Source organism: Herpailurus yagouaroundi, unplaced genomic scaffold (assembly GCF_014898765.1).
Source record: "Herpailurus yagouaroundi ecotype Mexico unplaced genomic scaffold, PumYag 165, whole genome shotgun sequence".
In the NCBI taxonomy this organism is placed as follows: Eukaryota; Metazoa; Chordata; class Mammalia; order Carnivora; family Felidae; genus Herpailurus; species Herpailurus yagouaroundi.
Window position 1 is genome coordinate 30425919 of NW_024412406.1, and position 27922 is coordinate 30453840.

At 39.4% G+C, this 27922-nt stretch overlaps 1 protein-coding gene across 1 annotated transcript in view; it reads left to right on the top strand.

The window, feature by feature from the left end:
• PXDNL (peroxidasin like) overlaps positions 1–27922 on the top strand; it is a 430785-nt gene that overhangs the window by 313778 nt on the left and 89085 nt on the right. The window contains exons 7-11 of the mRNA XM_040487847.1: positions 2725–2923; positions 6513–6779; positions 10589–10705; positions 12429–12587; positions 26768–26880. Of these exons, the coding sequence (XP_040343781.1) occupies positions 2725–2923; positions 6513–6779; positions 10589–10705; positions 12429–12587; positions 26768–26880 (855 nt within the window). The remainder of the gene's footprint in view (positions 1–2724; positions 2924–6512; positions 6780–10588; positions 10706–12428; positions 12588–26767; positions 26881–27922) is intronic.

A 27922-nucleotide genomic window follows, 5' to 3' on the forward strand; every position in this document is an offset into this window, starting at 1 on the left:
GGCTCCGAGCCATCAGCCCAGAGCCCGACGCGGGGCTCGAACTCCCGGACCGCGAGATCGTGACCTGGCTGAAGTCGGACGCTTAACCGACTGCGCCACCCAGGCGCCCCTTTTTTAAATTTATTTTGAGAAAGAGAGCATGTGTGAGTGGGGAAGGGGCAGAGAGAGAGGGAGAGAGAAAGTCCCAAGCAGGCTTTGAGCTGCCGGTGCAGAGCCTGATGCGGGGCTCAATCTCACGAACCATGCGATCACAACGTGACCTGAAATCAAGAGCCTGATGCATAACTGACGGAGCTACCCAGGACCCCCTTTTGCAAGTAGGTCTTCATTGGGTGTAAGGTTAGATGATTTTAGAATTGTGTTTAGAATCATTAGTTTAATACTAAATGAGACTTTTGAATGTGGGCACTTAAAGAAAAAGTGCTTTCTGATGTTCATTGCAGGTTACTGACACTGAGTAGCTGTTTATACTTACAGGAATGTCCGTCATCTAGTTTCCTTGCCTATGCCTTGCATGACTGACCGTTCAGAAGCACTATTGTTTTTCCTAAAGCGAATCTCTTCAAAAATAGCAACTTGAAGTTCTTACTAACTGGTAGTTTTTCTTTTCTTTTTTTTTTTTAATTTTTTAAGTTTATTTATTTTGTTTTTAAAAATTCTTCTTTTTAACGTTTATTTTTGAGAAAGAGGGACAGAGTGCAAGTGGGGGAGAGGCAGAGACGGAGGGAGACACAGAATCCGAAGCAGGCTCCAGGCTCCGAGCTGTCGGCACAGAGCCCAGCGCCGGGCTCAAACTCCCGAACCACGAGATCATGACCTGAGCTGAAGTTGGATGTTTAGCCGACTGAGCCACCCAGGTGCCCCTATTTAATTTGAGAGAGAGAGATAATGCAGGAGAGGCAAAGAGAGAGGGAGAGAGAGAATCCCAAGCAGGCTCCACACTGTCAGTGCAGAGCCCAGTGTAGGGCTCAAACTCACGAACTGTGAGATCAAGAGCCAAAACCAAGCATCAGATGCTTAACCGACTGAACCACCCAGGTGCCCTAGTAACTAGTAGTTTTTCTTAAAATTAGGCTTTTCAGCGGGTGAAGAAGAACAGATTGCATCTGTGTGTCCTGTCTTCTCTGCTCCACTCTAAAAAAACGGATGTGAAATATGGCCATTGTGTGCCTCCTTATCCTTTGTGACAGAAATTGATGAATAAGGATGATTTCTCCATCTCTTTAATTGAACATGCTTTAGTTTTTACATATATGAAAATAAGATGAGTTATTATCCTTCAGTGATGGCACATACTTAAATGAGTAGACAAACTTGGAAGCTGTTGGCTTTGTAAAACAAATTAAAAAGAGAAATGAGATCCCCTCAATGGACTTTTTCCTCTCTAAAGGGTGTTATTGATGGATGATGTAGACTAAGTGTTTAATTGAGCTTATTGAGTGATGAATGTGTGTGTTGGGGGAGCATTTTATGTTTAATAAATTTATAGTACTAAGCAGACTCATACAAATATCTATTCCTCCTCAGACAAGATCACTATTTTAAAAAAGAGAGAAGTACCCTGGTACGACAAAAACATTCTGTACAAACTTCCAACATATGTTTATGTGTCAGTAGCTTTGCATTTAGTGCTAGAGATAACCCCCAAAAAACATATTATTGATGTCTGAACCTTCTGGATGATAGCCTTCACTATGTACTCAATGGATCTTCCATTTGGATGGATAAACGCCATTTTCCTGGTATCCCCAGAATGGTCCAGTTCCGTTAAGAGGGCCTAACATCCAACAACTGGGTAAATGGGTTGTGCTTATTTGATGCCATGTCGTGTAATTGTCCTTGGCTTTAGCTAGGTTGTCTTCAATATGAATATTTTCCTACTCCTTCACGAAATGTGAACGCATTCTGAATGACTCACAGAAAGGCGGTGCAAAACTTACATATGATCGTCTGATGATTTTTTTGATGGGAATTCAGAGGTATAACAATGTGCAGAAGTATCTTTCATTTGGATAGATGGCTTTAGTGTTTAAATTCATGCTGCTTTAGGGGCGTCTGGGTGGCTCAGTCGGTTGAGCGTCTGACTTCGGCTCGGGTCAAGATCTCTCAGTTGGTGAGTTCGAGCCCCACGTCGGTCTCTGTGCTGACAGCTCAGAGCCTGGAGCCTGCTTTGGATTCTGTGTCTCCATCTCTCTTCCCCGCTCATGCTCTGTCTCTCTCTGTCTCTCAAAGATGAATAAACATTAACAAAAAAATTAAAGGGGTGCCTGGGTGGCTTGGTTGGTTGGGCGTCCGACTTAGGCTCAGGTGTGATCTCACGGTCCGTGAGTTTGAGCCCCGCGTCGGGCTCTGTGCTGACGGCTCAGAGCCTGGAGCCTGTTTCAGATTCTGTGTCTCCCTCTCTCTCTGCTCCTCCCTTGTTCATGCTCTGTCTCTCCTGGTCTCAAAAATAAATAAACGTTAAAAAAAAAATTTAAAAAAAAATAAAGACATGCTGCCTTGGAAAGCAGGACATTTAAACCTCCTTCCTTTCTATCGTGTCTTGACTTGAAACCTGTGTTTAGGATACAGTCTCAGAAATGGGAAGGGCCAACTAGGATTTAAACTAAAATGTTCTGGATTATTAAGATAATTTTAGAAGTTAACATGTCGATATACATGAGCCATATTTATAAGTTCCTATATGTTCAGTCTTGTTAAGTGTTTGAGACATGATTGGGGTTAAATAACGTGTGTAAAACGTGCGTTTCCAGCCATTCATTGGATTTGGAAGATGATACTCGACTTAACTTGTTTGACGATGGGACACTCATGATCCGAAACACCCGTGAGTCGGACCAAGGTGAATATCAGTGCATGGCCAGAAACTCAGCAGGGGAAGTCAAGACCCAGAATGCCATGCTCAGATACTCCAGTCCTCCAGGTACGGCTTTTCTTCCTGAGGGAACTTGGGGTAAATGCCTCAGTTCTCCATCAGTTATTTGCACTAGAAAATGACTTATGTTGCTTCTTTAAAGGATGGACTGCTTAAAAGTGAAACTATTGCCATTTTCTATCGCTTTCTAGTCTTTTACAGAAATTGTTCTTTTCTCTTCAAGTTTTTTTTTTTAATTTCCTGCCTCCGTTCTCTTCTGTCGTAGTCACCACAGGTGCTGTGCCAAAACTGCTGTTCTCCTTTTGATGACCTATCCGGCCTCCTCAGAAGATGACCCGCCCTCCTCAGACAGAGGGACTCAGTGGTACCTAGGCAGGGCTATCATCCTTTCTAACAAACGTTCAGTTATTCATTCGTAATTAATTACCCACCAAATATTTACTGAATGCCTACTGAGCTTGCCGTTGAAGATTCTATGGTTGACAGCCTATGCTCCTTTAACTTTCCAGGAGCTTTGCTTTGCCCTAATGTCAGTGGCCCATGTAGACCAGCCACAGTGACTGTGACAAATTTGTAGTAATATCATTTTGAGAGAGCTGATGGAAAGAGTGACACTGTTTCCTCAGCCCTTACCGAGTCAATAGTCTATTAGGTGATAGATTAGGCGATTAGCCATAATTCAACAAAATGGCAGGTTTTATGACAGGTAAGGAAAGGGGATAGGAGGATAAAGGAGAGTTCGTTGTGTGCTGGCAAATGTGTAAACGCTGGCTCTGGGGGCGAGGGAGCAGCCCTGAGGTGCAACATTTGCCGACGATTGACGAGACACCGATGAATTCGGAGTTGGGAAGAGATACACAGTAGAAATGGGAATTCGGAGTTGGGAAGAGATGCAGTAGAAATGCTACTGCATAGCATTTCTACCCTGCAGACACAGATGTAGACCATCTCAAAACTCCAGATAATAGCAAAATGTGAAACAATGAGAAGTGGTAAACGTCAGAATTGATCTTTGACGTTCAGGAGGTTTATTTAGTTGTAAGTTTATGTCACTTGATTTTTTAACAATGGCTGTGCTTCACAAGCAGCTTGAAAGATTCCCCAAATTTGATAACCGGCCCTCTAGAGCGGGCCGCCACACAGCCCTGTCAGAGGAAGGGCCCTTGGAGCCGACTTGGAGATCTGTGTTCGTTCAAGAAAGGATTTCCCAGGACCCGGGATCTAGAAGCTGAAGGCAAGAAGTAGGAAACAGCCAGATAAAGAGGACTGAAACCTCATCGTAGTAGAAGGGGCAGTAAAGGTAGTCAGAGCAGGGCACATTCAAGACTGGATGCCTCGAGGGTACAGATGCAGAGTTGGGGATTCCTTGAGATTTGGGGGGCCGTAAGGCAGAGCTGAATCATTCATTACTGTACTCAAAGTGTGACCAAAATTAGATTTCTCTTTTAAAATGGTCGCCCAGGGGCGCCTGGGTGGCGCAGTCGGTTAAGTGTCCGACTTCAACCAGGTCACGATCTCACGGTCTGTGAGTTCGAGCCCCGCCTCGGGCTCTGGGCTGATGGCACAGAGCCTGGAGCCTGTTTCCGATTCTGTGTCTCCCTCTCTCTCTGCCCCTCGCCCGTTCATGCTCTGTCTCTCTCTGTCCCAAAAATAAATAAACGTTGAAAAAAAAAATTTAAAATGGTCACCCAGGCTGCAGTTTGGAGAACAAGCAGGAGGACAGAGTAAGGTGAGGGGGCGGGCAGGCTGTGGCGATGACGCAGAGGAGAGCAGTGACGTTGGATGGGGCAGTGACAGAGGGAGTAGAGGAAACGCCACTGAACTAAGAGTTACTCCAGCAGAATTGAGGCATTTGAGTCACAGATTGACTGGATTCGGGAATTCCCTACGGAGTTCCTCGGTACTTTCTCATCAGCACACCCACTAGCTCTTTCCAAAGCATCATCCGCTTTGCCCTCTAGGTCAAGCCTGACTCTGCGCACGGGAGTATTCCTACTTTGGCTTCTGGGCACTGCTTTCTCCTGATCCTTTTCTAAGGTTCTCTCCTTCTTTCTCAAAGACTTCAGCCTGCCTTGACCGTGTTGTTCCCCACACCCTCCAACACCCACCCTTCCTCCAGTTGGCCTGCCCTAACCACATTTCTTCCTCTTCCGTTGAACACTCCTTGACTTTTGAAGCGACTCCCAAACATCAAACCTGGGTGATTTCTGTCCATTTCACAGATTCCATTGCTGGCATCTTTCCTGAGATTTGGATTGATCTCACTCACCACTGCCTTCGTGCTCATCTTCCCATGTAAATTTTTTACGACGCGCAAACACTTTCGCCTGCACTCCATCTCACGTTTGCCATCACCGTTGATGTTATTAACATCCTCCTAAAACTTCAGATTCAGCCTCCACTGCTATCTTTTCTTGATCAAGTCTCTAGAAGTTTGGTTCCACGATGTATCGGATTATCTTCCTTTTCGTTTTCACTGCCATTGATTCGCTCCAAAAACCTTTTGTATCTCAATTATTATAATACCTCTTTCCATTTATCTACAGCCCTTTACACCTTAGTGTAATATAATGATTTCCAAGGTATGTTGGAGTTCTTCAGACTATGTGGCTTGTTTTCTGTTCTCGTAGCTGAAGCATAAGCTTACAAGGACGGGAGTATGTCTCGTGCATCTTTTCAACATCTAGAACATTTTATCCATCTTAAGGCATGCAATATTGTGAAAATTAAATCTTGATTGTTGAATTAGATTAAATGCATTTATCTCTGTTCTTCATGGTATATTTATCTCAGAAATTAAGTCGCCCCCCCAAAGTAGACCCGATAATGAGGCATTTTTAACACCCTACCAAGTCTTTAATTTCTGCTTCAGGTTTCTAGAAAAGATGACGCTCTTTTTTTTTTTTTTTTTAATTTTTTTTTTCAACGTTTATTTATTTTGGGGACAGAGAGAGACAGAGCATGAACGGGGGAGGGTCAGAGAGAGAGGGAGACACAGAATCGGAAACAGGCTCCAGGCTCCGAGCCATCAGCCCAGAGCCTGACGCGGGGCTCGAACTCACGGACCGCGAGATCGTGACCTGGCTGAAGCCGGACGCTTAACCGACTGTGCCACCCAGGCGCCCCAAAAGGGGATATTTTTCAACAGAACGTTTCAACAGTTAGCCCTGAAATAAAAAATAGGTGTGGCCCAGCAGTGTCTATGATACATCCTGGCGTACAGGGAAGCAGTCTTTAAAAAAAATTACATGTTTATATCAAATCCGGATTTCAGATCTAGATATTTTAGGGGTGCCTGGGTGGCTCAGTTGGTTTCAGCTCTCGATTTCAGCTCAAGTCATGATCTCCAGGTCCGTGATGAGCGTGGAGCTTGCTTCGCATTCTCTCGCAACGTCTCCCTCTGCCCCTCCCCCACTTGAATGCGTGCACGCACACGAATGCTTTCTCTCTCTCTCTCTCTCTCTCTCTCTCTCTCAAAAAGATCCAGATATTTTAGTTTTAATTATTTGAGAATATGTATGTATATAATATTTTAGTATAGAGTCATTTTGAAAATGACAAAAATGTAAAAACCACAGTGTAAATAACCCTTAACTGCTACTGGCTGTATTTTGTTTTGTTTTCCTCCTTCCTTTAGCCAAGCCTAGTTTTGTAATCCAGCCCCAGGACACAGAGGTTTTAGTTGGCACGAGCACAACTTTGGAATGTATGGCCACGGGCCACCCACACCCCCATGTTACTTGGACGAGGGGCAGCGGAGAAGCCCTGGATGGATCCAGGCACCTGGCTACTTCCGGAGGACTCTACTTGCAAAATGTCACCCTGCAGGACCACGGTCGATTTACCTGTCACGCCGCCAATAATCAAGGCTCTGTCCAAGCCACAGCGAACATAATTGTACAAGGTACGGGAGCAGGAGGTCGGGATTGAAATGTTCATGCTGCCACACTCAGAAAATTATTTTTCAACTTAAAAAAAGAATGTCATGTACATCGGTGAAGAGATTTTTGTATTTGCCCTGTCGTTTTTGACATAATAGACTTTTCAAAACTAATCGGCTTCACATTAAAACTTGCCTTTATTTTTACTTCAGTCTTTATCCCCGTGCTGTAATCAACCATTAGCCACAAAGGAGATGAAGCCATTTATCTGCCAGCAAACTGTCAAAAGATATTTGTGCTTCAGTATACTGTACAGACGTAGGAAAGACGCTTTAGATATGGAAGTGGAAATTCTGTGCCCTGTGTTCATAGTCGCTTACCAAGCTGTCTACTCGGCATAGCTCGGGAATGCGCTGACGGCTCTTACGAGCCTGGGCTGTGTAACTAAAGCAAGAATAAAACTATTCTGAGTGCTACAGGTAGTTTATATGCATGGGCAGGCAATCCTGTTGTAAAGAACGTTGTGCTTTCGTGCTATGCTTGTGGGATTGACCTGGGCTGCCCCTCCCTTTCTGTTGTGCTGGTTGTGTGTGGGGGTGTAGGTACAGGTGCACGTGTGCTCACATACGCACTCAACACTCCTTGTGGGCTTAGAGGTGTAGTGAACAGAACAGAAGGCTTACTTGAACGATGTCAGATGTCCCGTTCTATCCAAAACTGCTTTTTATCGGCTGACAGTGATACCTTTCGAGGGCTTCCTAGAGCCACGAACAGTATAGTTAAGAAGTTACGTTATTTTACTGAACACACTTGCATAAGGTGTTATCTGTCCCAAAACCAGACCCTGGGAAACACGCAACAACAACTCATGTTTAGGAACATGAGTCGGGGCGACTTCGGGGCGGTGAGTGCTGGCTGCTGGGGAGCAGTGCGAGTGGCCCTCTGGAAGGTTCAGCACTTCACCCGTCCTGCGTTTCCAGCATTCAGTAAATGTTTGCCAGATTGCTTTTGCTTACCATCAGCTCTTTAAGTAGCAATAGACCAATAACTTCTTGTTCCCATTCGTGTGTCTGAGGAAAGAATTGCGTTCCCCCTAGAAATGTTAATACCATGGAAAAACATTTTCTATACTCTAAAAAAGGTGTAGAAATGAAATTTTTTCGTGAAGTCCTGGGTAACTCCTGGGGGGAATTACTTTTAAAGGACCCAAACATTATTTTTAGGCTTTCCATGCGTCCGGGTTGAAAACTGCTTGCAAAGAAATACTATTTGGGTTTTTTTCTTGCCTTATTTTGTATCTAATGTCTGGTGTTGAGAAGCATAACACCTAATGAGGCATTTACACTCTGACAAGCTCCTTTCTTTCACACCAATCTAGTCCTTTGTGTCTCAGCTTCTTGCATTTAGTTTCTACTTCTGTTTTTTCATCTGGATCAGTTGACGTCTCACCAAACTCTGGCGTTTATGGTGCTGTTCATTTCTCATACTGCAATACGCTAACGATTTCTTTTTACCAGGCATTTTGCACTGAAATTGCCACCTGCTTGTCCTTTTGTCCCTTGCAACTGTGTAGTTGGGTTACTTGTAGGTCCCTGTGTTGAGATTTTTAATCGGTCTTGAAATGGTCCGTTAATCATTCAATACATTTACAAAAGAGGCTTCTTTTATTCGCCTAGTGCACAGACTAAATATTTTAAGATGTACCCCTTTGTGTCATCTTAACAGATGTTCTATCAGTGTTCTTTAGTTCTTTCAATGTCCATCTAAGCCAAGAATACAATGGCCCACAGATTAATTTCCTTCCCCAGACTGGCTGAACAAATAATAAAATGAAAAAGAAAAAGCCTCAATGGAAGGTGTGAATCACAGTATGGGGCACTTAGGTGAAAAAGCCTATAGTTCCCAACAATGTAAACAAAAATGCTTTTTTGTATGAGGCATCATGGTCACGGATTTTGTAAAATCCACCAGAAGGGTGACTTTTAAGAAAATGGCAGAACCTTTCGCCTAAGCATGTGGGGGTTTAGCATCGGAGCTGGGACTGTTGGTCACCATTGTTAAGTGGAAGGCCCAGAAATGTGAACTCCATATTCTTGTTCAGTTACTCCAGCCTGCACTGCCTCCCTTTGTGATGTTTAGCTCTTCTGAGTTTTCTCCCCATTAGATCTCAAAATTTCTTCATTGATCTAGCAAGTTGGCCATTTTCATGCGAGGAACAAGTATAAAATGATCATTTATTTATGTTTTTCCTAATTTCTGGTAGGATGTGGTCTCTGGGAATTAAAAATATTATTTTCCATGAAACCATATGAAATATGCTTTTCACCCAGACTTGGCTAGAGTTTTGTTATTACTAAAAAGTCGAAGTCAAATTTCCCAACATTTGTGCCTTGACCAAATGACTTGCTATAACCCCTCCCTACTTTTGCTTTATAGCTCTTCTACTGTGTCACGAATCGATTTTTTAATGTCGAAATATTTTTGTTCATTTCAAGTTATCCCTAGCAATTTTAAAAGTTAGTGTAATGTTCCAAAAAGAACATCAGGCTAGGGGTTGAGTGGACTAAATTTTCATCATGTCTCTGAGAGTTACTGAGTTCAACCTCCCCCAGCCTGGATTTCTTCATCTGTAGGACACGGAACCCGAGACTGCTGATCTGTGGACTGTTTTCTAGCTTGACTTTTCTAAGATTCTATTGCAAGCATCTTGCAAGCGTTCCTGAGGGCTTTCATAAATTTGCATGACCTTGGAATTTATCTTTTCCCATTGTTCAGTCTAGTGCCTTACTTAGAACTGAAGACTTTTAAAAATCTTTATTACTTACACACAACGTGAAAGCTGAAACATATATACCTTGCCTAACATTATTTATTTCATCATGTTTCTTGTAAATCCAGATGGTAAGGAAGGGCAAGGAGGGGGTGAGTACAAAGATCAAACAGCAAGGAGAAGTGGTCAGGTCATCTCAGAAAGTTGTTTGAAAATCTCCTCCCTTAGGGATTACTGGAGATCATTGTGCCCTTGAGTGGCCAAATGGATCTATTTTGCATATTAATAAAAGCCATGAACAGATTCTATAACTGTACATGCAGCTATTAGCTATTTAAACAAGTTCAACTGCAAAAGATCTGAACACTTGGAAATCTTGGAACTTTGACTTAAATGCGACTTTTTCAAAGCTATCGCATCATGTGTTACAGGAAGCATTTTTTTCCTGAGATTAACAGAATGACTTGTTTCAAATTTCATCATGTTTATGAAAGTTTGGAGGAAACAATTTTGTTAATGGTTCAAATACAATCCGTAGTTTTATATAGGTCTATCACAGTTAATAAACAACACGTGAAGCAGATTCCATAAGATTTAGAAATACTTCCTTCCTATTAACTACCACTTTTCTGTCTCACAAACCAGGTATGTGTATTTCTGGTTTCTTTACAAGTAGGCACAGACATACGCAAACACCTACATACTCTTAGTAGCTTTTGAGTAAATAATTGGAAACAAATTCCAGTTAAGCAACTTATTTATTTGAGAGAGAGAAATTGTGCGTGTGCGCACACGTGCGTGCGTCTGCGCAAGGGAGGGGGAGAGGGAGAGAGAGAATCTTAAGCAGGCCCCACGCTCGGCGCAGAATCCTGTGCGGGGCTTGATCTTACAACCACCGTGAGATCATGACCTGAGCCAAAATCAAGAGTCCAAAGCTTTACATACTGAGCCACCCTGGTGCCCCAAGCAACATATTTAAACCTATTTCCTTTTTTTCCCCTCTTGGCATTAAAAATTTATGGAGTAGTTTTTAACTTTGATGTACTTTTTCATTCTCTTTAGCTCCTCCACAATTCACAAGAATTCCCAAGGATCAAATGGTGCTAGAAGGACATTCTGTAGAATTTCTCTGTGAGGCTGAAGGCAACCCACCTCCAATAATTGCCTGGACCAAAGCAGGTATTAGCATAACCACAAATATTGTGGGAAGAAAGAAATGTCTTCTTTTATGAGAGGATGAAACAGTTTAAACTAAATATTATAGGTACATCTCCGGATTAAATAGGTCATCATAATTTTTCGTAAGTGTTAAGTTTCAACATTTGAACGTGTGGCTTTCCTTACATAATCCTCTCTGGGCCTCAGTTCCCTGATTTTTTTTTTTTTCTCCTCACACTCACCTCCTCTCTAGCAACCATCAGTTTGCTTAGTTTCTTGATTTTAGGATGAAATTATTGGACAGTTCAGTGGTTTTAAATATTTTTTAAAGTGGCAGAATTCTCTTTTAGTATGAAATGAAACTGTTAAGTGCAGTGAAACCAACCATAAGTGAAACTCTAGCATATGAAGTGGATAAAAGTGAGCTGCTGTCTTTTAAGTGTGGGGTGGGTCTGAGGGGGCCTGCACTTCTGGTGATCCCTGGGGCATTAGACAACAAGGCCTACAGTCTTTGAGATGAGAGCTCCTCCAAGATTTTGCCGGTCTTGGAATTACTTTCATATTAGTTCAGGTGACCAGGTTAAATTCTAAACACGGCAACATTTGTGAATTGCTTTTGGCTAAAAGTTTTGCCCTCATCTTTACAAGAGTAGAGTGGGTAGGAGGTGAACTGCGAAGGGGCAAAGCCAAGATTCACGTCTCCCTCCTTTTCTTTACGAGTTGCACGGCCTTGGGTACATACGTTAACTGTGGTTTTTTTTTTTTCCCAGAGTCCTCTCATCCATATGCTGGGAGTGATTGAAGATATTGCCGAAGGCACAGGGTGGTTGTGGGGATGGTTTTGAATGGATTTATACTCATAAACATATAGAAGAGTATTTGGCTCATTTGTGTCCATAGTAAAGGTTCACTATTACTTTTCCCTGTAGAGCAAAACACTTCATAAGATACAGATTGTCACTGAAATAGTTGAGAATGGAAACCCATTAACTTGTTAGTGGCCGCAAGGAGTGTAAACTCAGTATTAAGCTCAGGGGTGGTAAAGTGCAATGTTGGCCTGAAGTATGGCTGTGAGGGTTAGCAGCCCGAGTGTCACAAGTGCCACCATTCTCCAGATGCTGTCTCAGCACCTTAAATGTTATAATTCTATAATGTTGTCATAAGCTAAATATTGCATACATGTGTTGAAAATCATATTTAGGAAAAATGGTATTTTGGGGGAATCTAGGAATAAAAACTGTTGTTAAAAAAAAACAAATGCAAAACAATTCCTCTTCTAGCCAATTTTTGCCTTGTTTCCACTGCATTAAATAAAAAGTGGGGGGATGGCGGGGGGTGGGGGCGGTGAAGAAATAGGCGTCTTGGGTTAGCCTGTGCAATACCTCGCATGCCCTCTTAGGAATTTTAGCTTTTATTCCAAGAGGAGTAGGAAGCCACTGTAAGCAAGGGTAATGTTGGAATAAGATTGGTTTTGAAATTTGCACCCTAACTGTGGAAAATATAACTGAGGAGCAAACGTGAAGGTGGAGGGATTTGCTACGGGGCTGATCAGTTTCTCCTTTTGGGGGCTGGTCAAGAGGGGCTGTCCAGATTCCAGGATGCAGTGGTAGGGGGCGTGGTCCCAATAGTGGGATATGGAGGCTTTCTGGAGGAATCCCAACCTTTACCCAGCACCCGACACAGTTCTAGCCGTCAGCTCTCTGAGCCATAACGATGGCATACAAAGTACTTTCTCTCTTTGCAGGGGGGCAGCTCCCTCAGGAAGGTCCACATACAGTTCTCTCCTCTGGCACTTTGAGAATTGACCACGCGGCACATCATGACCAAGGCCAATATGAGTGTCAGGCAGTCAGTCCATTGGGAGTGGAAAAAGCGTCTGTCCAGCTGACTGTAAAACCCAAAGGTAATGCGTGCTGTGATTGGGTCTACATACCTGAAGAGAGCGCCTCTGTATGTGTCTGATTTCACACATCCTCTGGAACCTTATTACTTAAGTATTTTTTAGTTTAGAAGATCTGAGAAAGGAGCGCCTGGGTGGCTCAGTCGGTTAAGCATCCGACTTCAGCTCAGGTCATGATTTCGCAGTTCATGAGTTTGAGCCCCACGTTGGGCTCTGTGCTGACAGCTAGGAGCCTGGAGCCTGCTTCAGATTCTGTGTCTCCCCCTCTCTCTGCCCCTTTCCCGCTCATGCTCCGTGTCTCTCTGTCTCAAAATTAAGAAAACATTTAAAAAAATTAAAAAAAAGATCTAAGAAATTGCAAATTTGATAACCTTCTTCTAATCAATTGTTAAAAAAAAGACCTGAGGATTTAATTTCTATTAGTGATAAGTATTAATATCATGTTTTCTTCCAGAAATATTATTTTGTGTTTTCTTATAACATTTTTTTGCAAAGCTAGTTACTTAGCTCTACCTTTGGAGACTTAACTCACAGAAATATACATTTCTCACAGCCAATGGGCTGAACTGTGGTCTTAATATTGATGTATCTTTTATTCTTAGGGTTATCGAGATATACTGCAGACACTCTGTTTCAGAGTCATCATGAAATACAGTAGTTTGGTTTATCAAAAATAGTAATATTCTGGAATGAGGTTGGGTTATTGGTCCATAATTTATCATTAAATGACATGTTAAAAAAAAAAAAAAGGAAAACTCAAGGCTTACATTTTAAAAGACCGGTCCAAAGTAAGAATGAAAAATGGTTGTTATTAAATACTGTGGAAATTTCTTTTTAGTTACTGGCTTATGTTGAAATGAAGGAACTTAGTTACTGTGTATATATATTATCTAAACTGTACTTTACATTTAGACATAAGTTCCTGTCTTCACAAATTTGCTATAATTTGTTTTGATGTAGTGGATCTTAAATTCAGAGGTAACGCATATTTAGATAATGCATATAAAACCTAGAGACAAAGGTTGTCTGGATGTAGCAATATAAATGTGAAAAGAAATATTAGTAAGTGTTGAAGTGTTCAATGATGCTGGAACATACACACAAGATTACACGGAGCTAATATCTATGTACAATCTAGTATTTATTCCTTTCTCAAATGCTTATTATTATCTTTTTTTTTTTTTTGGATGGAAGTTGAGGTTCTATGAAGAGGTAAAAAGATACGAGGGAAGGTGTGCAAATAGCTACGGAAATGCATGGGAAGATTTGAAAACGCTATTGAAAGGTGAAGGGAACTGCCATGCCCTTGGAAAGCCCCATTTCTTTGGTCCGTTCTTTCTAAGAGGAAATGCCAAAAGCTGCTCTGTGGAATATTTAAAACTACCTTTGAGTTGGTTTTCAACAAATTCAACTATTTTAAAAACCAGGAGGTTTTTGCATTAATATCATTTTTAAAAGGAGGACATACGAAATCAATGCACTGTAGTCTAATATAATATAGCATGACAGTGCTGAAGTTAATGGTTTTAGTGTCATCCTTTTTTTGCCACATTGTTACATCCTTCCACCTCAATGACCTGCCTCCCATCGACCTTCTAGATCTCAATTTAGAAATAGGCTCCTTCCCTAAGGAGGGTTCCTTTCCTCCACTCTGTAAGATATCATAAGATACCACTGTTGAAATTAGAATAGACCATTTAATCTAATAGGTGACCGATGTGGAGGAATTTGATAAATGTATCAAATATCCATAGCTAAGAAAGTATCATTAGCAACAGGCACAGATGTAGAAACACTACGGGCAAGTTTTTTAGTGAACAGAGAGCCCTGTGTGTTGAACGTACACTATATGAATAGAGTGAAGGAGAGGGCTGTAGGGAGGAAATGCTTGGGATGGTTGGTTGAGTTCGAATGTATCAGATCTTGACTATAGGCCATGGAACTTTCCAAATGTTGACCATATCTATTATGTAGAATATTAATCAGCCTAAAGTGAATAGGCAAATGCTGGAGTAAAGAAACATTAAAAATAAGAAACCATTAGAACTATGGCTATAGTCAAGCGATATGTTAGGTGACCTGAATATCCATGACAATGGGAATGGAAGAATTAATGAATTCAAGTAAATGTATAACAAGTGGAACCATTTTATCTCTGAAATTATTAACAATATTTTTTCCCAATAACTACCCCTGAAAATATTTTGTAGACCCCGTTTTGTGTGTATTGAAGTGTTTCTCAAAGTGTGTTCTGTGGATTGCCAGTGGAGGAAATTTCCAAGACCCTTCCAGGGCGCGGTGGTTTAGGTTAAAACTCTTATAATATCAAGGTCTTATTTGCCTTTTCCACTTGGTTGACATTTGCACTGATGGTACCAAAATAATGGTGGGTAAAAATGCTAGAGCCTTAGCATGGACCAAAGCAGTGGCACCAAACTGTACTAGTAATTTGTATGTTCTTCACTTGCAGTGGGAAAAAGATAGTAATTTTATTTAACAATGTTACTGATAGAACAGGAGGAAAGCACTACTTTTATTAAATCTTGGCCCTCTAGTAGATGTATGGTGAAAGAAATAGGCAAAAGAAGCTGTCAATTATCAAATTTTGCTATAGTATCAAATATGTTTCACAATGATGTGTTAAATATCTTAAAATATCCCTACATTTTTGGGGTGCCTGGATGGCTCAGTTGGTTGAGCATTGGACTTCAGCTCAGGTCATGATCTCATAGCCCCACGTCGGGCTCTCTACAACTCTGCAGTCAACGAAGAGCCCACTTCTGCCCCTCTCTGCTCAGACTCTCTCTCTCTCTCTCTCTCTCACTCACTCATAAATAAATAAATAAATAAATAAATAAATAAATATCTTCAAAAAGTTTTTTTAAATAAGTAAAATATCCCCACATTTTGCAAATACTTACCTTTGTGAGGTCATATTTTATTCATATACTTCAACTAAAATGTCTAATTGCGAGAGATTGAACTCAAAAGCAGTTTTCAAATATTGAGATCTGGGGAAGTGTTTACTTTTGGAAAATTAATTAATGGTCACAAAGACGTGTTATTTATCTGACTATTGTATGAGTTTATTTCTGCCATATTTGAATAAGTAAATAAATTTTGAACTTCTCAGATTTAATTTCTACTATGGTGAGCATGGCTGCATATAACCAACATAAATAAAAGCTCTTGGAGCTTCTCCATAATTTTTAAGTGTCAAGTGTTCCTGAGATTAATGGGTGTTTGAGTTGCACTCATCTGTTGGATCTTCTTTGCCTGATTTCTAGATCTTTTCTTTTTCTTTCTAATCCCTTTAAACTTTGTTGCCACATCATTTTGCTAGCCTTTTTCATGTCTATCCTTTATGCCCCTTGCTGTGTTCTCAGTGGTGTACGTTCCCTCCAGAGATGCTGCTAACCTTTAGTTATGCAATAGTTTTATTTTTTCCACTAATATTTTGCTCAAGTATATGCAAATATATATAAACACTGGATGAAACTAGTAATTTTATAGAAACATATAATTAATGAAAACGAATTCCAGAAGAGAGAGAAATATAAACAGAAGATAGCAGGGGAGAAAAAATGTTGGCAGGGATCACAGCAGTGCAGATACACAGCTGTTACTCGGCAGCATGGCTGAATAGAATGTTAATTATTCTGAGTATTAAACTTGCAAAAGAGTTCCCTCCAATAAGAGTATGTGGTTATGTGGTTTCCCAAGGAAAACCATCACATGTATAAATAACAAAAATTCTAATGCTGCTTAAGTGGTTTTAGGAGTTAGAAATTAATAAACACACTAAAAATATTCTTAGTAACACAAACATAAGCTTGAAAATAAAATCCTAAGAATTCATTAAAATATATCAAAGGAAAACTATCTTGTGTATCTATGCAAAAAATCTAGGAATGTAAATAAAGAAATATAATTTGAAATCATAAATAACCCAGTAGCACATGAAAAACATATTAGTCCATAATTAAGTGGGTTTTATTCCAGAAATTCAAAGAGAGTGCAATAATAGGAAAGCTATTAATATATTTTATCATATTAATGGATTCAAGAAGAAAAACCATGATTCTTTCCATAGATACTAAAAAGACACTTGATAAAATTCAGCATTTATTCTCATTAAAAACTGTTAGTTAACATAGGTCTGAATAGACATTTTTCCAACATGATAAAATAGATTTACATCCCTAGATTTTTGCATAGATAGACAATATAGTTTTCCTTTGATATATTTTAATGAATTTTTAGGATTTGTTATCAAACAACTCTTGCTTTACTGAACTCATTAGCCAGAATCCTGCTTAAGAGAGGAATGATATAAATATTTTCACTAAAGAAAGGATTTCTGCTGTCATTCTATCATTTAATATAGATTTAGGGAGACAAATGATTACAGTTAGCCAAGAGACACAAGAAAGAATAACCAGGAAAACTCTGAAAAGGAACCATAATTAAGGAGGACTTATCACACTAGGTTATAAAATATACAATCAAGCTACAGAAATTAAAACAGTGCCTCGCTAGTACATTAAGCCAAAATATATAATCTACAGGTTGATTCCCATTCATATGGGAATGTCACGTATGAAAAAGATGGCATTTCCTTTGAGTGAAGAAAAGGTAACGACTCAATGAAACATTTGGGAATAACTGGGTAGACCTTTGAAAAATAACACCGGGTACATATAACACAGATTTTGTTCTGGAGATGTCTTCCCAGTCAGGAGGTGTGTGTGCCTGGCTCGTCTTGAGACCTGTGTCATGACCTCTTCCACACACAGCTTTGCTTGGGTAGCCCTCCCTTCAGCTGGGAGTAGCCCTCCCTTCAGCTGTTTTGGTGGAGTGGGTTTTAGTGCTTCCTTAGTTTTACTGAAAAGGAAGCTTGTAGTTTTATAAAAAAAAAAACCAGCAATACATTTCTGTCTCTCGTCATCCCTGTTTATTGATTTCTGAAGAAAAAATGGAACTGCCACCCTCATGCTACCAGACCAAAAGCCTCCAATTCTTCTTTTCACTATTTGAATCTCACAGTGTATACACAGTTCTTTCCCTCGCCTTCTCTCCGTGCAGGCCCGGGCAGGTGACTCCACTAGGTTGGGCTGTCCGTCTGAGAGTAGGGACTGGGAAAGGGCAACGTTTAGTTTGTTTTTGTACACTTTCTTCTTCTTCATCTGTCAATTCTTCTTGCCTAGTGATGGCCCAGAAGGAACGGAAAGGAAGGGACAGGCTCACTGATGGGAAGCCGATGGCAAGGTGACCCTCTTTGATTTTGTTGCCGCCAGGTCTTGCCTGGTTATCAGGGTCCCCTGCATGGCTAGCTCTCTACCCTTATATGTATATTATTCAGAGTTCATATTGAGGTTCCGCTACTACTCAGATCCCGGGTACAGGAGACCCAGCTCCAGCTTGTGGCCTTTTAGCCAATCTTCTTTCTTCTCACAGTTGGTTATTCCATAGCCTCTGCTGATACGGTTTCCTCACTCAATGGGTAGTCCCAGTGGTGGGATTACCGGTTAGAGAGAAAAGTCAGCTCACCTGTATCAATTAAACTAACATCAAAGTTCATAGAGTAGTTTTATGAAGCGGTAGAAGCCACACGATGTTGGAATCAAATCTTCAAAGTGTTTCAAGAAAAATAACGGTAAATCTGGTATTGTATAACTATCAATCTTTCAAGTATGAGGGCTCAATAAAGATATTTTCAGTAAACTGAGAATGTTTGCAACTATAATACTACTTTAAGGAAATTTCTAAAGGCTATACTTGCTAAAAAAAAAAGATCTCGAAAGAATGACTGACATCCAAAAAACAATGCAAAGGTGAACAAAGAAACTGCTGAACACGAAGGTAATATTAAAATATTTTCTGTATCAAATATTAATAATTGTAATTGTTATAGTGTGGCACTGAATAACAATCACATAAATGAATACTACCTAACAATGGAATATCACTTAGGAGAGTGATTATTTAGAATTCAAGTAGTATAACATTCTTATATATCTGGCAAAATGTCAAGGGTAAGTCTCAAAAAATAAAAATACGATTGTAAGTTTCAGATCAGAAAGGTGAAAAAGATGAAGTTAGAAAGTCAACAAATTATTTTTTTAAGTAAAAGGTAGGAAAAGAGTAAAAAAAAATCTGGCAGTTATTTTGCAGACAAATTCTATAAATGTTCTAAGATCAATTCAGTTTTATACCAACTCTTTACAAAGAATAGAACAGGTAGTAGTTCCCAACTTTAACTAATAAAAGACATTATTATATGTGCTGCCGAAGCAAGCACACTAATAAAAGACATTATGAGAAAAAAATTCAGAATAATCTGTTTACAAAATATTGACCAACTGAATTCAATGACATTAATAGATTAATGGAGGACAAATTATGATTTTAACCAGTGTAAATAAAATAATTTATCACCTATTATTAAGAAAAGATCTTAGCAATACAGAAATAAACAATTAAAATGTTTTCTACAAAAAAGCATTTTGTGTATAATGTATATAACACTTTTGAAAATTACGTTTCTCAAGATAAAATGTTAGAATTGTTTCCTTTGGGAGTAGAAAGGAGATTACATTTACTCAACACTGTAATCGAAGGTCCTAGCCTGTGCAGAAAGAAAAGAAATAGAAACAAATGTTGTGGATTTAGAAAGAATGCATAACATTTTATTATTTATACGTAACAGGATTTTCCTCATACATAATTGAAAAACAATTACAAATATACTATCAGAAATAATAAGAATTTAGCAAGATCATTGGTTGATCTTAACAAGTAAAAATATTTTTCTTTTACATGTCAGCAATAAACAGAATACCTAATTTTAGTTTTAAAATGATACTTCTTTTTTAAATGTTTTATTTATTTTTGAGAGAGAGAGCATGAGCAGGGGAGGGGCAGAGAAAGAAGAGGACAGATGTGAAGCCGGCTCTGCACTGAGAGCCTGATCTGGACCTTGAGCTCATGGTCTATGAGATCATGGACCTGAGCTGAAGTCAGATGCTCAACTGACTGAGCCACCCAGGCGCCCCTGAAATAATACTTCTTAAAATAGCAAGGAAGTATCAAGTAGTTAAAAATAAATGTAACAATGTGCTATTTTTGACTATATGTACAGTACTGGGCTGCATATCCCTAGAGCTTACTCATCGTGCTTGACTGAAACTTTATATACCCTTGGACTAGTAACTAACTAATAATTTATTAAGAAGGTAGATCATATGTTGAGTGTTTTTACTACAATAAATGAAATTTAAAACAAACACATAAATCTACAAAAGATGTGCAACAACTTGTAGAAAAAAAGTTCTGTTGAAAGAAGTTGAAGAGGACAAATCCTACTGTACAGATGTTAGTCCTTCCGAGGTTGATTTACAGGTCAGTGCAATTGCAGTGAAAATCCTGGTGGGGGATGAAACATTGATTAAAATTGCATATGAAAGAGCAAGGAATACTCTAATAGCAAGATGTTATAAATCTATCGTAATTAACATATTGTGTTATTGGTATAGGGATTGACAAATTGATCAGTGGAACAGAAAGGCAGACCTTATGTATTTATTTTTTATTTTAGAGAGAGAGAGAGAGCAGGAGCAGGGGTGAGGGGCAGAGGGAGAGAAAAGAATCTTAAGCAGTCACCATGCTCAGTCCGGAGCTGGATGGTGGACTCGATCCCATGACTGTGATATCATGACCCGAGCTGAAATCAAGAGTTGGACACTCAACTGACTGAGCCACTCACACACCCCAAGAAAGACCATATTAATTACAGTGGTGGTGCTGCTCACCCACAGAAAGTAGATCTCCTCAATAAATAGTGATAGGCAAATGGTCTGACATCTTCACTTTACTCTATAGTCCAGAATCAATGCCAAATTTAAAAATAACCTTAATATTAAAAAGCAAATATAGGGCGCCTGGGTGGCGCAGTCGGTTAAGCGTCCGACCTCAGCCAGGTCACGATCTCGCGGTCTGTGAGTTCGAGCCCCGCGTCGGGCTCTGGGCTGATGGCTCAGAGCCTGGAGCCTGTTTCCGATTCTGTGTCTCCCTCTCTCTCTGCCCCTCCCCCATTCATGCTCTGTCTCTCTGTGTCCCAAAAATAAATAAACGTTGAGAAAAAAAATAAAAAAAAAGCAAATATATAATATTTCTAAATAAAAATAAGATTTTTATGATAGTAGTACAGCAGAACTTTTAGAGCAAAATATAAAATCCACTATAAGAAAAGATCGATAAAGTCATCCACATTAAAATTTTTGTCTTCCATTCACCTTTAAAAAAAAGAAACAAAAGATATTTGCCACATCTATAACTGACAAGTGGGTTTTTTAAATTATTTATAATATATGAAGACAGTGCTAGTTCAATAGCAAAAAAGGACAGATAAATTAGCAAAAGGGGAGAGATAATGAGTACAGTTTGGAAAAAGTTGCATTTAATATGCTTGTTGGGACTGAATGTAGATGTCTTTGTGACCATGAAGCTAAGTTGTGTTGTCTATGGTTGTGAATGAAGTCGTTTAGAACCAAGGGGGTGTGTTGAGTGAGAAGATGAGAAGGCCAAGGATAGGAATTACTCATAATGCAAAAGAAAGAAAAGCTGTGACTTATACCATTACAAATGGCCAGTATGACACAAAAACCCAGAGGAGAAAGGAATACCAGCAGCTAAGCATTATCTCCAAAAAGTGACCAAGTGGGTCAAAAGCTGCAAAAAGTTGCTTTCAGTAAAGACTGATTTTTTTTTTTTTAAGATTCTGAATTTAAGGACCTGAAGAACAACAATTTTCCTGCAATCAAGGGAACCAAACCCTTCTCGGAAGTAAGCTTCAGAGTAAAGGGGAGGGGGGAGGTGGATACACAGACGCTATTTTTTTCTAAGAAATTTCCTTGTGAAGGAGAGCAGTAAAAAGTGTCAGTGGAGACGCAGCAGGGATATGGGAGAATAAGGGGAGAGCCTATTTTTCTGAAAGGAAGAAGCCAGGAAGTTGGAAGAGAGTAAGTAACAGATGGTTCAAGGTTTCTCAGGTGGCAAGATGGGATGGGATTCGCAAAATCCGACGAATACTCCGGTAAGAAGAGGTATTTCTTCAGTTTAGTTGAGGAGAGAAGGGTAGTTAAGAAGTATAGAGAAGTACCTCTACGAAGTGGAGTGTAGGAAGTTAAAAAAATTATAACCTGGGGCGCCTGGGTGGCTCAGTTGCCTGAGCTTCCAACTTCGGCTCAGGTCATGATCTTAGGGTTCGTGGGTTTGAGCCCCACATCGGACTCTGTGCTATCAGCTCAGAGCCTGGAGCCCGCTTCGGATTCTGTGTCTCCCTGTCTCTCTGCCCCTCGCCTGCTCACACTCTGTCTCTCTTTCTCTGTCTCAAAAATAAATAAATATGAAAAAAAATTTTTTTTTAATTTATAGCCTGATGGCTTGTCTTTGTTTTCCCTTGTGGAGTAGAAAATGTCAATATTTTGTAGAAGTAGAAAATGCTAATATTTTGTAGGAGAAGGGTGTGCTGAGAAATGGATTTTTTGTTGTTGTTAAATAGGATCTGAAGTGACAAAGGCAGGTTGATTCTGATAAAACAGGACACATGATCACTCCAGATATTTTCAAGGACAGACACGAAGAAAACAGTGCAAGTGTATTGAACAGAGGACAATGGGTAAAAGGAGTTGGGAGTTTGGGAAGGAAAGTGGCAGAGGTGATGAAACTTGGGGTCTTGGCTGAAAAGGGAAGAGAATGACACTGGATGGGGTTCGTCAACAGGAAGGAAATGGAAGGTTCCCAGCAATGTAGATGGCGTCATAATGAGGGGATGACAGACCAGGAGGAAGAAGAGGTTTTGCTGTAGGGTGTGGTATTAGATATTTTCAAAAGATTATAAGTGATGGCATATAAGTGGTGGTAATGAGTAGCTGTTGAGACAGGAGGTGAACATGGCTGGAGATAGGGGATGTCACATAACGGAGGCCATGATGTGAAGTGTTGGCTATTAGAGATCCCTTGGATGAGTCAGGAAGGTCACTGCCTAATAGAGTCACTAGTGCTCACGAGATGTCCTCCATGCATTGTCAGGAATCCATAAGCCATAGTTTAAAAAACCCAAATACATGTGCTAACTTGGCATATAACGTAAGATTTGAAAATAACAAAATACGATTCTCACTTCAAGAACAGAATCTTTTTATCTTCGTAATAAATTTTTGATGTTACCATGTATTTTTATTCCAATCATAGAAAAAGTCACCAAGAAAGAAATGATGAAAACCCCTTTGCCCACTACTCAAATGAAGAAATAAGCATCACAAATAGGCTGCAAGATTGTTTGTTCTTCTTTTCTATCTGTTCTCAGCCCCAGCCTACTTGCCACTAACCCGGGTTTGGTGCGTATTACTCCCCTGCATGTCCACAGAGTTGACTTATTTTAGTTCAAGCTTTTATTTTGAGATAATTGTAGGTTCACAGTTAGTTGTGAGAAGTAACACAAAGAGATCCAGACTCATTACCAAACTGCAGACTCCACCTACTAAAACCCTAGCAACGACCAATCTGTTCTCTATTTCTATAGTTCTGTTGTCTCAAGAATGTCACATAAATAGAGTCACACAGGATGTAATCTTTGGGGGCTGGTGTTTTTCATTCAGCATAATTACTTGGAGATTCATCCAGAGTTTGTGTGTTATCAGTTATTCTTTGGATCATCAAGTCATTTACCAGTTATTCTTTTTACTGCTGAGCAGTTCGCCATGATGTGAATGTACCATAGTCTATTTAATCTTTCACTCGTTGAAGGGCATATGGCTTTTTTTTTTAAACAAAAATTTTTTTAATGTTTATTTATTTTTGACAGAGAGAGAGAGAGAGAGAGACAGAGCATGAGTGGGGAAGGGGCAGAGAGAGAGAGGGAGACACAGAATCCGAAGCAGGTTCCGGGCTCTGAGCTGTCAGCACAGAGCCCGACGTGGGGCTCGAACTCACAAGCCATGAGATCATGACCTGAGCTGAAGTCAGACGCTCAACTGACCGAGCCACCCAGGCACTCTAAGGGCATGTGGCTTTTATTGTTTGATTATTACTAGGAAAGCCACTATAAATATTCCCATACGGGTTTTTGTATGTGAGAGTTAAGTTTTCATTTCTGTGGGATGAATGCCCAAGAGTGCACTTGCTGGATTGTATGGTAATGTCATCTTCGTTATTTTTTAATGTTTGTTTGTTTATTTTGACAGAGAGAGGGAGGGAGGGTCAACGAGAGGGAGAGAGAGACTCCCAAGCAGGCTCCACCCTGTCAGCACAGAGCCCGATGCAGGACTCAGTCCCATGAACCATGAGATCGTGACCTGAGCCAAAGTCAAGAGCTGGATGCTGGCACTGACTGTGCCACCCAGGCACCTGGGTAGTGTCATCTTTAAATTGTTAAGGAAGTTCCTAAATTATTTTCCAGAGTGGCTTTGCCATTTTATATCCCCACCAGCAATGTATGAGTGATCCACGTCCTTGTCAGTGGTTTGTGTTGTCCCTATGTTTCATTTTAGCCGTTCTGACAGGGGTGTGTAGTGATACCTTATAGTGGTTTTAACTTGCATTTCATTTCCCTCATGACTAATGACGTTGAGCATATTTTCACAGGTTGATTTGTCATGTGTATTCTCTTCAGTGCAATGTCATACCTTTTGCCCATTTTCTAGTTGAATTGTTTCATCTTACAGTGTTGGATTTTGAGGGTTCTTTGTATATTCAAGACACTGGTCCTCTGTCGTATATGCAGTTTGTAAATATTTTTTCTTAGTTGGAAACTGGCCTTTTCATGCTCTCAACATGGTCTTCCCAACACAAAAGGTTTCAAATCCGATGGAGTCCAGTTTCTCAATTTTTTCTTCAGTGGATTATATTTTCTTTTGTTGTTGTTTAGTTTTGAGAGGGGGGAGGGGCATAGAGAGAGAGAGAGAAAGAGAGAGAGAGTATCCTAGACAGGCTCTGCACTGTCAGCACAGAGCCCAATGTAGGGCTTGACCAAACTCACAAACTGTGATAATGACCTGAGCTGAAGTCAGATGCTAAACTGACTGAGCTGCCCAGGTGCCCCATGGTGGGTTATACTTTCAATGTAGGATCTAAGAACTCTTTGCCTGGCCCTACATTCCAAAGATTTTCTCCTGTTTTTTTAAAGTTATATGTATAGTTTTACATTTTATATTTAGGTGTGTTGTCCATTTTGAGTCAGTTTTTGTACGAGGTGTCAAGCTTAGGTTGTTTTTTTGTTTTGTTTTGTTTTTTGCCTTTGCGTACCTAATTGCCCAACACCATTTGTTGAAAAGGACTCCATTAAGTTGTTTTTGCACCTTTGTCAATAGCAGTTGGGCATAGTTGTGTGATTGTATTATCGGGTTCTTTTCTCTGTTCTATTGATGCAGTTGTCTGTGCCCATATTCATCAATACCACACAGTATTAATTTCCATAACTATATAACCAGTCTTAAAATCTGGTGGGTTGATTCCTCTCATGTTATCCTTTTTTGTCAAAATTGTTTAGCTACTTCAGTTCCTTTGCATTTCGATATACATTTTAAAATAATCTTCTCTATATCTCCAAAAACAATCTTTGTGAGATTTCGAAAGGAACTGCGTTAAACCCAGTATCAGTTTGTGGAGAAATAACATCTTTACTATCTCGAGACTTCCAATCCATGGGTACGATAGATCTCTACGTTCATTTACATCTCATTTGACTTCTTACATCAACATTTTGTAGTTTTCAGCATACAAGTGCTATACATGTTTTGTTAGTTATATATGCAAATATTTTAATGTTTTTGAAAAATTGTATAAGGTATTCTTTTTTAAGTTTTTGTGTCTATATGTTTATTGCTTGAATTTGTAAACATAATTGATATTTTTTACATTTATCTTGTATCCTGCGACCTTACTGAGCTCACTTTGAAGTATTTTTGTAGATTTCTTAGAATTTTCTGTGTAGACACATATCATCGGCAAATAGAGACAGTTTTATTTCTTCTTTTCCAATTTGTATGTCTTCTATGTCCTTTCCCTGCCATATTACACTGGCTATAACTTCCAGCACTATGTGGAATCAGAGTTCTGAGAGAAGACATTCTTGGCCTTGTTTCCTATCTGAAGGGGAAACATTCACTCCTGCACCATTAAGTAGCATGTTTATTGTAGGTTTTTGTCTGTGTTCATTTTCAAGTTGTGTAGGCTTTCTATTATTATTTTTCTGAGAGCTTTTATTTAATCATAAATGAGTATTAAAAGTAGCGAAACGCTTTTTACACCGATTGAAATTATCAGGACATTTATTCTTTAGTTGTTAGTATGGTAGATCCCATTGATTGATTTTCAAGTACTGAACCGGTCTTGCGCTTCTGAAATAACATTTTAATATTGATGAATTCTATTTGCCAGTGCTTTATGAATGATTTTTGTGTCTGTATTCATGAGAGGTACTGGTCTGTAGGGTTTTCTTTTTCTTTTTTGATTTTGACACTGTCTTACCTAGTTTTGATATTAAAGTAAGCCACCTAAAAAGAGTCTGGAAACACACCCTCCTCTTTTAGTTTCTAGAAAAGATTGGATGTTGGATAGAATCCTCTAGTAAAGAGATTTTAATTCTTTCCTAAAGATTGATGTCCGAGGATTAAAAAAAAAATTAGGAATTCAATTTCTTTAGTAGTTCTAGGGTTATTCCAACAATCTATTTTATATTAGGTAAGACACAATAGTTTGGTTTTTGAGGAAATAAAGTAAGATTGAGTTGCTTTATTTTAGCCAGCAATATATTTTAGATGTTACCATGTATCTTTCTTTTAGACTTAATGAAAAGATATTGAAAAGGAATAATGAAAATGCTTGTACCTGCTACTTAGCTGAAGAAGTAAACACTACAAATATTTAAGGTTAAAGGTTAGGGTTAAAATATTAAGGATAGAGGCTGTGTATAGTTCTCTTCCTTTCTTTCTGTTCTCGTATCTATCCTGAGTACCACGGCTTTGATGTTTATTATTCTCTCAGATGTCCTAGTAATTGCTTTTTAAAAAAACTAGTATGGCTAACCTATGTCATATCCAGGTTTATACCATTTGACTTGGATGAAGCACGCTGACAAAAAAATGATATTGACATGACGTCATTTTGATTCGCTTCCACAGCTCTCCCAGTGTTTACTCAACTACCTCAGGACACGAGTATACAGGTTGGCAAGAATATAAACATTTCGTGTCATGCTCGAGGAGAACCACAGCCCGTGATTACTTGGAATAAGGTAGGCTCTCAGCTAAAAGTAGAGTAATATTAAAAACACTGACAAATGTAGTGACCTACTGAAAACAGGTTGCGATTCTCACATTGATTTATTACTGTTGTGATTTTTGCTAGCGAGGAATACATTTTACACCGAGACAAGTTTATTTCTTGTTTCTTTTTTGTTCATCTTTTAAGCGACTGCATCTGATTTTGGCTCAGGGCTTTGATAAAATTTATCTTTTCTCATTTGCTTGGTGACGAAAGCTTCATAAGCATAACTAAATTCTTCTAAGGAAAAATTGCTTTTGTCTTATATAGATTAGAAGTTTTAGTGACGAGCAAGAAACAATTTTGAATGTATAACTCAGAAGTGGCTTAAAAGTAGGGCGTTAACTACAGCAAGAAAAGAATGAAAAAGCTTGGTATTAAAGCAAAGGGATATGAAAAAAACCCTCCGGTAGGTCAAGACCTCAGCGACTGTAAAACAAATAGCTTCTCATTTCTATCTTTTACTTCCTTTGGTTCTTTGAGCTATATCCTTTCAATGTAATTGTTTCTTTCATTTTAAGATTGTTATTAAAATGAAATGATTGGCCTCAGATTCTGATGTTCTCAAAAATAAGTGATGTTGCCTACATAAGAATGTCAGTTTTTACAGAGGATTTTGACAAAAAGTAGAATTGGTGAAAAGTTGCAAAGCCCTTTTCCGAAACGCTTGGTTTATTTTTGTTGTTGCCAAATAACAACAAGGCCTTATTTTCGGTGGCTCCCTTTTGTGCTGTGGCTGAGCATCACGTGTGGTTCTCTGTACAAAGTAAGTTTATCGTGATCTCAGAGCTGAAACTTTGGGCTCACGTACTCTCAAATAGTCTGAATAGTTTTTATAATTTCTTTTGAATGTAATAGGAGATGACTCGAATATTTTTATACTAAAAATAGGAAGTGGAAAATACACATTTTGGTCAGTCTCTAAAGCCTTATTTGGCATTATACTAAATGCTCTCTCGTATAATCTTGTCAGCAAAATAGCTCAGTCTAATTTCTAAAAGGTAGCTTCAAAT